This window comes from Poecilia reticulata, chromosome 19 (assembly GCF_904066995.2).
Source record: "Poecilia reticulata chromosome 19, P_reticulata-male-v2, whole genome shotgun sequence".
Taxonomy (NCBI): domain Eukaryota; kingdom Metazoa; phylum Chordata; class Actinopteri; order Cyprinodontiformes; family Poeciliidae; genus Poecilia; species Poecilia reticulata.
The window spans coordinates 14,137,787-14,149,839 of NC_088848.1; the positions used below are offsets into that span (position 1 = coordinate 14,137,787).

A 12,053-nucleotide genomic window follows, 5' to 3' on the forward strand; every position below is an offset into this window, starting at 1 on the left:
GAATCTGTTTACAGTGTAAACATGAGAGGTCATTAGTCTCATATGAAATATGACACAAAATCATGCCTTAAAATGAACCTTTTATTATGATGCCTGTAGGATGAGCCTAATTCCTGCAGGCATAACATTTAACAGACTGAATGAGTGGCTCTGTCTTAGAGAATGAAATCATAAATAACCTCGGTTACAATCCCTAAATGCTTTTGCTTCTGGGTGTACGGTACACTTATAATTGTAATGGGTAAACTAACTCACACTGGCATAATCCAATCACAAAAACAGACTCCATGTGAGTGCAATAGTCCAATGATCCACCACCATGGGGGATTTCCTGCCTTTGTTCATTATTGATAAGGAAGCAGTAGGTTAGCAGTGACTGTTAGCAAGGTTTTCCTTCACTTTTGTCTTTGTTAGTGAAGAGTAGTTCATAATTTTATAACTTTCTCCTCATTCATTATTTTGTCTCATGGTAAAAATTGTACCTAGGCTTGAGTTTGTAATATAATCTTTAGGTTGTGTTTATGAGCAGAACACCATTAAGGATGCATTAGTCAATCAATCTATCACTATTTTGGCTTCCAAGCCCATGAGAAACCACAGATTATTTGATGCACACTGTTTTGAGCTTGGTATGAGTCAGATCATGATCAGTTGTTTGTTTTTCTCTTCATAGAAGCTACACCTGGCCTGGTGTTTTATTTAGCTGTGCCACCTACCTGGATGGGGCTACGGCTGAGCTACTACTGCTAATAACCTATTGTTCTCTTTCTATGGATGGTGATTTATCTGGGATTCTTTCAACGTCAATGGGATTTTTTTTTTCTGGTGAAATAAAAGCTATTAAATGATAAATATATTTGGCCTGGGTTTAATGGCGTCTCTCTCTTAGACATTGCAACAGGATGAGCCCAAGACATAGCCATCAACCTAAACTGTCTGCTGAAAAGCAACCAAGTAGCACATAATAACTCCGGAGGAGCTGCAGAGACAACACAGCTTACATGAAAGAGTCATTTGATAGGAAAATTATATTGAACTCCACAAAGTGGAAGTTTGGTTGGAAGAAAACCATTGTTTGCCAGGGACCTCGTAGGGGACAGCGCAAACACAGGAAGGAAGATGTTACAGTCACATGAGACAAAAAAATGTAACAAAGAACAAAAATCTTACTCAGAGTGAGACATGGTAGCGGAAATGGAATGTTGTGGGAGTATTTTTTCTCGCTGGTCAGAGTTGATGAGAGGATGGTTGGGGTTAAATACCTGATAGAAAACCTGTGGCTGTTGAAATACATGAAACTGGAGCGGAGCTGTATATCTTAGCAGGACAACTACCTTAAACACAGCCAGTGCTGCGATTAAAAAAGGTTCAGATCAATGCACTTTTGTGTGCGAGAGCGGCATGTTCAAAGTTCAGGCCAACGTAAAATTAAGAATTTATGCCATTAGTGGAAATTGAGGCTCATAGACACTCTCCATCTAGTTTGATTGAGCTAGGTTTATCCTAGTAACATCATTTCTCCATGCATATTTGCGCAAGGTTCACTGAAGTTCCATTGTTATGTTTCTGTCAGTTGAAAGTGGAAATCAGTATAGAACTGATTGAAAATTAATTAGGTTAATTTTATGGATTTAACATAAATTGAGAGATTTGATAGTGTACAAGGCGATTTCCAGTTGGACGTAGCACTCACCTGTGCCCTGTCTTCTTTTTTTTTCCCATCCCCGAATAGTTGTTTTTCTGACTTTTACAAAAAACCCAAAAAAGTTTCCTGTTGTGAAAACGTTGGCCAATTATTCGGCATATCCATCTTAATGTGCAGTTGGATACAACAATATAATGTCTTTATTTTTTATTTTTTGTCACTAAAACACTTAAAAAAACATTAAGATTATCTTTTATACCATACAAATACATTAAGAAATCTGTCTGTTACATGTAAATGTTTAAATGATAGAGGAATAATATATGTGTATATATATATATATATATATATATATATATATATATATATATCATATTTTGTTCCTATTCTAACTGTAAAAATTGCTCAGATATCTGGCCCATGCCTGTTATTGGGTTTATATTAAATCTGTTTCTTAGATTTTCCGTTTTGTTTTTTGCTGTTTTTTTTTTTACTTTTTCAAGAGGTTTGTAAGAGGCACACAGACACAAACAACCTGTAGATGAGCTGGCAATGATTGCTATTAATACTCAAGCCCCCATGCTGTAGCTTGTTGCTGCTCTGATCTCACTTGTGGAGCGTGTGGGAGGCGACCACAGGTAGAGAAGCGAACTGGACGAGAAAAAAAGAGAGAGGGAACAGAGGCAAAGGGAAAGAGCCAGAATGTGCATCTCTCCATCGCTTCAGCCTCTGAGCCTCGCTGGCTCCTCTCCTCATGCTCAGAGTGGGTTTGTGTGTGAAAGTGGGTGTGAGCGGCTGAGCGAGTTGTTCTCTGCGCGCTTCCAGAGTGGCCGCCACTCCACCCGTCCACTCATTCATGTTGGATTAACAAAAACAGCCTTTTTGGACCTGACGCACACAGCTGTTTGGGCTTCTCACAGCTGCCGGGATGAGTGAGGAAGCTAAAGAGAAATCCACAGGGAAGTCGGCTCACCGCAAGAAGAAGGGAAAGAAGGTAAAAGACGCTCAGAGCTTTTGTAAACAGCACGGAGTCACTGCTGGGGTTAAAACAGAAATCAACATAGTAAGTCAGAGAATGGACAGTAGGACAAAAGACGTTTTAAAATGGTTGGTTATTAAGCCTTTTGTTCTCGGGAGATGAATTTTCACCACCTTGTTGATGAGTGGCAGCTCTTGCTTTTGTTGCTTCAGTGAGTGATTTGATGACATGATAATTTGATGTGCCTTATCTTAGCAAAACCATTTTAGTTTTTTTTTTTTTTTTTAGTTTTTAAGTATTATTTTTTTGTGTGCCGGGTGGCTTGAGTTGATTGTTGAGGTAGACAGGAAAGAAGTGAATACATTTTTTTTTCTGCTTTGTTGAATATTAAAATCATCTTGTGTATTAAATCAACTTGATCTGTGGTCATTATTGTCGGTGTGTGGTGAACAGAATAATAAAAGAATAAATGTAGGGAGGAGGATATTTGAGGATCAGATGAGTCAGGATGAGGGAACAATGACGAGGATTGAAAAGAGGGATAGCGGTGGGATTGGTGGCGATGGAGGACTGAAGATTATAAAGCAGGACAGGATGTAAAAAAAGAGAAGAGAGATGTGAGGTCACAAGTGTCAGTTTTTCTTTTTCTGTGTTCTGTGACGTCTGTGCCACGAGCTCATCCACATTGGTCCAGTACAGCATCGATTAGATTAGACGCAAACACTTAAAATGCCTTCTCACCACCTGCTTAGCAAAGACATTTGGATTTATAGGGTCATTTATAGGCAGGTTGAATATCTGAGTGAGTGTGTCTGCGGCTTTTACCATCGATGCAACCTATGAGGAATGTCTTAGAGACATTTTCTGGTATTGTTACAGAGGTCTTTGTCATGGAACACCTAAAAGTATTTCTTTTAGTAGCAGAAAGCAACTGGTTTCTTTTAAAACATTGCAATGATTCTGTTATATGCACTTTTTTAATAATTTTTTACAGGGAGCAGCTGTTTTGATATTGCCTTAGAGGCCTTAGAGGTTCTGTGGCCAGTTTCTATGACCTATTTTGAAGTTTTCTGTTTTATAGCCGTTTTATGTCATGAATGACACCTTGTGTACAACAAGTTGGGCGGCAGAATTTGTTTGAGGTTCTACCCCTTTTCTTAATGGTGAGTAGGGAAAACAGAGAGTAACTTTGCTTGGAAACTAAAATAGAGCCGTGTTCAGTGCCATAAATCTTACTTTTATAATGCTGTGGTCATAAAAACGCCTCTCTGATAGATGCAGCTAATAACCTGCTTGGTGATTGTCACAAAACAACAATTCCACAGTGTAAAGCTCTTTTATTTAACTCAAGATGATTTTACAGTTTTTAATGTCGTATCGATGTTCGTGAACATAATGATGGCATAAGTTTCTGTGAACATTTTCTGACTCTTTATAGTGGGTTTGTTTTAATATTGAAATTAAAACAACACATTTTTGCCATTTGCCAAAAAAAGGTGTGCATATGGTTGTGGGTAAAAAGTTAAAATGCTTCTTATTTTTGTCTTGTACAGTGTGTAGTCTTTTAACAGGTTTTTGCTGGAGACATGCTGGCTAAGCACCATCTAGTCTGTGGGATCCAGTTTTATGTAAAGTCAGCTGTTCTTGGTTATTACCCTGCAGATATTCTCTATAGTCTTCTTTATTTTGCTATGTAACAAGTTACTTTTTTTCCTCCGCGTGGATAATGAAGGTAACCTTTACTGACCAAGATTTACTTTGTCTTTTGATGTTGCTATAGTATGTTCATGTTGAGGAGCCCTTTCAGTACTTGTTTTGTTGTTGTTTTGCTGGTGTAACAAAGGTTCACTTTGTGTACTGGTAATGAGAAAAAAGGATAAAAAGAAAATGTATCTTTAGAGAAATTACCAGGAAAAAAGACGGTTTAAAATGGTTATGGAGCAAGAGAGTGGGAGGTGGGGCTGGAGAATGAGGTAAAAATGATGAACAGTTTTATTTTCTGTTTTGATTAACATTATCATAATCAATCTGCTTTAGATTACTGTATGAGGAATTTTATCAGCCTCTTGAATTAAATCAATTCTCCTAATTACCTTCTAAAAACTAATGTGAGCAATGATTTTTTTTCTTAACATGGAGCTTGCTTTTTGTTTAAATTAAATAAAGGGATGAAGAGGTTTTGCATATTTTTTGAAAATATGATTTATCTACGCAACATCAATCATTATAGTAATAATCAAAGTGATGTCGATTTTTGATGACAATTTACACAAAGAAACAAAAAAAAAGAAGCTGAAAACTATTTCGGTTAGTTAAAATGCTGCATACTGTACATCTCCTTAGAATTTGGTAAAATTGCCTTAAACTGTAGTGCAATCGTTTGCTCAAATTTTTTCCCAATCCTACTGAGAGGACTGTTATAACTTAGTCAGATTGGTAATCCGCCTTTCTTGCACACACCATTTTTAGCTCTAGACTGAATCTGAAAATTTTCATTGAGAGCTGCACCCATTTTTACTAAATTTTTTTTACTTTTTGGCTGATGCATTGAGATGTTGCTTCAAAATGTCCACATAGTCTGTCCTCAATATGCCACTTATTTATGAGGTGCACCAGTCCTTTCTGCAACAACACATTGTGGTGCTGCCTTGTCTGTATTTTCTATATGGGACGGTGTTCTCAGGCCTGTAAGCTTTATTCTTTTTTCTTCAACGTCACAGTGGTCTCACAGAAATTCACCTTCATTGTAGCATAAGCCACGTCTCCAACAACTAAGGTCGCTGAGAGCATTTGCAAATTGTAATCCAAGTTTTATGCTTCTTTTGGAGTAATGTCTTCTTCCACTCAAAAACGCTCAAAAAAGTTACGTTTTCAGATATAATTAATCCTGTTAATCCTGACTGACCTAATACAGAAACAGTTGGTCTGATTTCATGTAACACAGTGAGAAAAAATTGTCTAAACTTCTGGTTTCGACTGAACATCCAAATAAAGCATTTTTTGATTATAAGAGCTTAGCAAAGTTATCATATCTAGGATCAAATGTTACTTTTACCAGATCTAATGTTGTGGCATGAGCATTTTGCAAACCTTGGTGGAAGTAACTGCACAAGTATGAAAGATCATATCAGGGTTTTTTTAATTTTTTTTTTATGCATCTCAGATCCCAATATAAAATGTAATAGCGTTCTCACTTAGGACACTGGAGTCATCCCTCTGGTAGTAGAGGCTAAAACAATGCTTTGAGTATCTTGATTTGTAAAATTTCCCAAATGCAGGAAAACTTGGAGCATGTCACAGTTTTAGGAGGAAGTATAGGGAACATAAGTAAGAAGGAGGAATGTAATGACAAACTGGAGGGACAGGAGTTCAGATAAAAAAGCTCACGATTCTGATGCAAGCTGCAGTCTTGACTGATGAGAGATGACTGTTGTGTTGCTGTGATTCTGCGGAGAAGAGACAGTTGGCGGTGATGTGAGAGAAAAGGAGAGGCTGAAGAAAAACGGATAAAAAAAGAAAAATACAGATTTTATTTACGTCAAAGAACAAAAAAAAATGAACAGGTCTGTTTTAGGAAATAAGCGTTAGGCCAGATAAAGACATGGATAGGCAGGAAAAGGGAAGAAGGCTATTAAAAGGGTAAAAAAAAAAACAAGATGAAGACGAGGAAGATGTAAAGCCATGTGTAAAAACAAAAAAGGGGGGAGGAGAGTGTTTTGCTTTTGCAAGAATTGCCTTCAGTGTTCTACTTGTTGCTAGGGACACATGTGAAAATGGTGTGGGTAACATGCTGAATGAGTAATCTGGGAAGATCCAAGGACTATCACACACCATTAAAGCGGCAAAGTGAGTGCTGTGTTGTGGGAGTTAAAGGTGAGAATTATGCAAGCAGCAGAGATGCTCAGTGAGAGACGACCAAGATAAAGCCTATGTGCCAGTTAGCAAATTGTCATCTGAGTTTAGAGGAGATTAATATATGCTATTTCAACTACTATTGATTTCTGAGTAACAACAGTTTTTTCTGTTTACATTTATAGTCATTTTAAGTTATCCAAGAGTAGATCTGTTCAATTGTATGCTTCGTGCTCTGAGTGATGTCATGCTTTATCATTCATTTTACATTGCCAAGGTAGTCGGACTTGTTCTTGTCAGTTTCTTCATTGTTTATTTTGCAGTCGTTGAACACTGAACAAATTAAAGCTGTGTTGGTTTTACATGTTTGGCCAAGCTTGTGAAGTTATTGGCGTACTTAAAAGTGCTACACTGGTGCAGAGTTAGAAAATAAATTTGTAATTCAGTACATTTGTGTCTGTGTTTAAAAAAAAAAAAAAAAAAAGAAACATTTTAAGTTAAGTCACCACAGTTTTTCTGTATAGGATCGGTATTGGCCGATACTGAACCTGAGATATCTGTATCGATATTATCATTTTATTCTGTATTTTTAAATCTTACTTTTTTATCATATCTGAGGATTTTTGTTGCATGTTTGACTGATTTTGTAAGGTAATTTTCTCTTGCTTGTGGAGAAGAGTAAGACAATAGTAAGACTCATGCCATGTTCTGATGAGTCATTACCGAATATAAAAGGGACACAAGTAAGGTACTTTTTTATTTTTGACACCTAAAATCATAACGGATCTTAAACCTAAGATAAAAATGGTTCAGTTTAGTTATTTAAAGATTAAAAGTAAGCACTGCTGCTTACTTTTTGCAAAGCAGCAATGCTACAAACGTCTCCATCATGCAGCCCTGGAAGATGTGTATAATCCACACTTAGGTTTCTTATATTTAATATTTTATGTCAAGCTTTTTGCTCAAAAATGAAGTCCTACCAAGAGTGAAACAAATCAGATTCTTCTTAGAGTAACCTGTCCAATTCACCTGGGAAATACAAGTGCTCTGTTTTGTTTTAAGCCCTGCGACTGTGACAGAAATGGAAGTCAAGGAAGGGGGTGTGAGTTTAACATGGGGGATCTAAGAGCTTAGTAGGTGTGTTAATGGATGTAACTATGACAACCAAAGACCCACTGGGAGAGGGAGGAAGTCGTAGAAAAAGCATGGAGAGGTGGGAAGTTAGTCATCAGGTAGAGAGAAGAGTTAAATAGCAACTGGGTTTACAGTAAAAAATACTTTACATTAGGTTCAACAGTGGCCACCATAAATGCCTCTCTGACTGAACTGCATGAACTCAAGGCTTCAAACTGATATGAGCTGCAGTACTGCGGCTTCATCATATACACATACAACTTGGTATGCAGTTTTACATTTCTTCAGTGTAACTTTAGGCCCGTCTGTCTGAAATGTGTAACTAAAGACAGAAGAATGGCGTGAACGACGTCTTGCTAGAAATACCTCAGCGGTGCGTTGGATGGGAGATGCCAAATGCTGCATTAGCCGATCATTGAAAACTAATTTGCAGTAAAAGACAAATGCTAATTGATGCCTATACTGCTGTAAAAGACAAATGCTAATTGATGCCTGTACTGCTGTAAAAGACAAATGCTAATTGATGCCTATACATGGTAGAAAAAGTCTACACACCCCAGTTGAAGTGGCAGGTTTTTGGATGTAAAAAATGATGCTATAATAAATCATTTCAGTTTTTTTCTAAATTGAATGTGATATATATCTTGCAATTAACTAAAACAATCTGTCTGGATAAAGAACTAGATAAAGAAGTACAATAAAATATATAGCAGTCCTTATTGGATTCTATCAACAGTTCCTCATTTTCATAATTTCCTAATGCCATGATTTTACAATGAATGAATTCATATGTTTCAGTCACCCCCCACCCCCTTGCCCTCTGTCCACAGTTGTATATAATCAAGCACCTAAGCATGCAAACTGCTTTTACTAACATTTGTGAAGGAATGGGTCAACCTCAGAAGGTCACTGAATCCCACCATGGTGCTGTGATAGGACGCTACCTATCCAATGAGTTCATAAATGCTTGACTAATAAATATTCTATAGTCAAATGTTAGGTTGGTCATGTGACCTTCTGATGTTTGAGAACTGTGTGAGGAGAGCTTGGGTTTCTATAGCACCAAGTGCGTTGCAAATCGCTGAATGTAGTGTTGTAACTCGAGCTGCCACTGGACTCTAGAACGGCTAAGGCGTGTCCAGCTAGTTATGTCTGGTATTCCAATGAACAATTTTTGTTACTTCAGCCTGCCAATGTATTTTAGACAATTTTATGCTATCAAATATGTGGGACAGTTTGGGCTTGTCCACTTTCTCTTCCGGCATAATTTCATATCAGAGAGTAGAGAGAGGTTAATAAAGGCGTGGATGGATTGAGTTTGCCATGAAGCAGCTTGAACCACCTTATCTAACAAAATCAACTGCAGTGATTTTGTGTGTGAGAACTGCGAACTCAGCACTTTTTCAGTAAGTAAAGGTTGGGTCACATCGTATTAAACTACATGAATAAATAGCGGGATGTCACTAAGTGTTCAAGTCAGACAAACAAGTGACTATGTTAAATATTTGGAATTGATTTGAGATCAATTGTATCTGCTGGGTTAGCAGTGAAATTAGAAACATTCAGGTTTTGTTATTTTAAGATGAAAGCTTCATTATCAATAGATTTGCAGCCTTATGATCTGCTTGTGATCTGCTCTACAGCGTTGCCTTGCAGTCCGATCCGCTGAGGCAAGCAGCACATGCATACTCAGTCAGTGTTTTTGTGTTGCTTTATTCAGAGAAGTGGACTTTCCTTATGTAACAAGACTGCCCACGTTCATCATACTCAGCCCACACCCTCTCTAATGTCAATACCGTCGATGCTTTCAACAAGAATCAAGTGTTTGCTCCTGAACAGAGGAAATCTGATTAATCCAAACCCTTTTCTGAAATTATTTTAATCATTTTGATTACAGCTGATCTTTCACTTTCAATATATAAGCACATGATGGAAAGAAACACCATTTGAGAGTTTTAAATTGAGTACTTTGCATTTTTAATAATTAAAAAAAAACAATTTGACTATTGTTTAAGTAATAAATATATAGGGGAATCTGTTACATGCAAATTTTACATACTTAATACTATATTTATAATATTCTATAAACCGGTAAAGGCCAGAGTATTAACAATGGGGTGTATTTCTTTTGAACCTAAAGAAATCGCTGATTTAAATTCAATTTGATTCAGTTAATTTGAGGGTTAAGTGCCTTTAAGAAAAAAAAAAAAATCTAAGTCTAAAAATGTTACCTTAATTTTTTTAATTATAATTTTTAAAGATAATTATATTTAGTAATTTTCATTTAATTTCCTACTTTTAGTTGTTTATATGTTTTCCATTTTGTTCCTCTATGTGTCTCCTTGTTTCATGTTTATTCATCTTGACAATGATGCCTTTATATAACCTTGAAGTTTCTATCACTAAAATGAATTCAAATCACTTGAGTTCAATTCACTTTAACTTGCTTCGATTCAGTTGAGTAAATTGTTCATCTAAATTCAACCAAATAATTTTATATTCAATTCATTTAAACGTTATTAATCTGAAATAACAGTTATGTATTATAGGGGCCTTTTATGCTGTAATTATTATGTCTTACAAGAGTGACTACAGAAAGGTATGGCCAGGGGCAGAAATGATCTCCTGTCGGGGTCAAAGGCAACTATATGTTGTGCTCTGTTCAGCCTCGGTGTTATCTTTTGAAATCCACCTGACTTGACTTCTCCACAACTGAATTGGGTGCTGTAAAATCTGTAAGGTAAGCACGGTCCTAAGATTCTATAAATATTTTCACATTGAATGTGGGCAACCTGTTCTTTGTTTACAGTCTACTCACTGGAAACCGTGTATTTATTTTCATAATGAATAAACCACTGTTAATAGAACTGGTCTGAAGTATTGTTCAGACATGCATACTGATCAGTCCAAAGGCAAATTACTGTCTATGTTGTAAAGACAAAAGGCATATTTGATGAGGAATCATGCATACCTGGTATGCATCACAGCGGATTCTGATGGCTGAACCGTAGAGGCGCAAGCAAAATAACAGAGTTGGCCTGCGGTTGAACCACAAGACATTTAGGTTCCAACATCCTAGTGGCAAGGGAGTTGTGCAAGAGGGAGAGGAATCTTGGACTAAATACCACGGTGTAATCCCAGTAGGAATGCCCGGTGCACAACGTTTCAGGAGCTGGCTACACCTCGTGCGCAGATAACGATTCCTGTTGAGGCAGACATTACCAGAGACACCCGATCAGCCCTTAAACACCAAGCGACTTGTGGAGTTTGGCCAGGTTCTTCTGCTGGGGTTGAGTTGCAGGTTCTTTTCTAAAGCAGGATGTCTGTGGCCGCAGACCGTAACTTTAAACCGATCAGATGTCCATTGAAAAATTCTCCTGGCTTGCTTAGAAAGTCGGCAATGTTACCCTCCAGTCACGCCCTTGGCAAGTTGTAAACTATAGTCGCACCAAAGTGACTGCATTTACGAGAAAGGCTTTTTGTCTGTGGATGACTATTGGTGCTTTCCAAAATATTCAGGAAAAGATAATTACCTGACTTTTGTGTGTCCTGCTGCAGATTTTGTTTCTTTCAGTAAGAATGCATTCATGTGCTTTGTCTCCTAAAATAATTTAACCAAGCAGTATGTTTGGTTTTGTTATTTAGAAATGGGTAATTCTTTTATTTTTAGCACTGATGCATTTCATTTGGACTTTTCCTTTAGACAACCCTCTGAACAAATTGATCCATAGCCTTTCAGCAAACTCCAATGTCCAATCATTTGTTCGATACAGACTTTTACAATGGATGCAATAAGATAAGGCAATACTTACACATACTATTATAATTTTAAAATGATCTTGTTATAGAAACACCAAACATGAGTAAATGTTATTTCCTACGTTTCTACTATCAGACTTTCAGACATGACAGTAGAAAGGAAAACAAATGGACTTTTTTGTAAAAAAGCAAATGAACACATGTGCCTCCTTTTAACTTGGATGTTGTGCATTTATCTATCAGACACCATCCAAACTGTCTTCGTCTGGGCTATTCCAAACAGTTTAAAGGTATAATGATCATGCATTATCTAAACATCAAAAATGATGTTTGTTTACCTGTACAAAAAATTAATTGCTTCTTAACATTTCCTAAAGATCGTTTGAACCACTTACCTTTTCTAAGCATTTAAGGAGGGATTGGAAACAAAACCACACATTTAAAATGTGATGATCAAATCTGTTTCACAATAAATATAGAGAAAAACGATAACACCTAAGTTTTCTGCAGTGGTGATTGGAAAGGTGCATGGAAAATTGTTTAGTTAAGCAAGAAATATGGCTGACTCAGGTAGTTTGCATTTTAACCCTAATCCACATTCATCATTCAGTGATCTCCCACCTTCCTTGTTTATTCCCTGCGTAGTTACTAGAGCGGTATACACCACGGACAATAGAGACAGTA

General features: G+C 36.9%; 1 protein-coding gene across 2 annotated transcripts in view; it reads left to right on the forward strand.

Moving 5' to 3' along the window:
* LOC103481688 (ankyrin-3-like) overlaps nucleotides 1–12,053 on the forward strand; it is a 136,536-nt gene that overhangs the window by 12,761 nt on the left and 111,722 nt on the right. The window contains exon 1 of one of the 2 annotated variants that reach the window (XM_081600275.1): nucleotides 2,252–2,639. The exons of the other annotated variant lie outside the window; for it this stretch is intronic. Coding sequence (XP_081456401.1) covers nucleotides 2,574–2,639 — 66 coding nt within the window. The 5' untranslated portion in view covers nucleotides 2,252–2,573. Of the gene's footprint in view, nucleotides 1–2,251; nucleotides 2,640–12,053 lie in introns of those variants that run through there. 2 annotated transcript variants of the gene reach the window in all.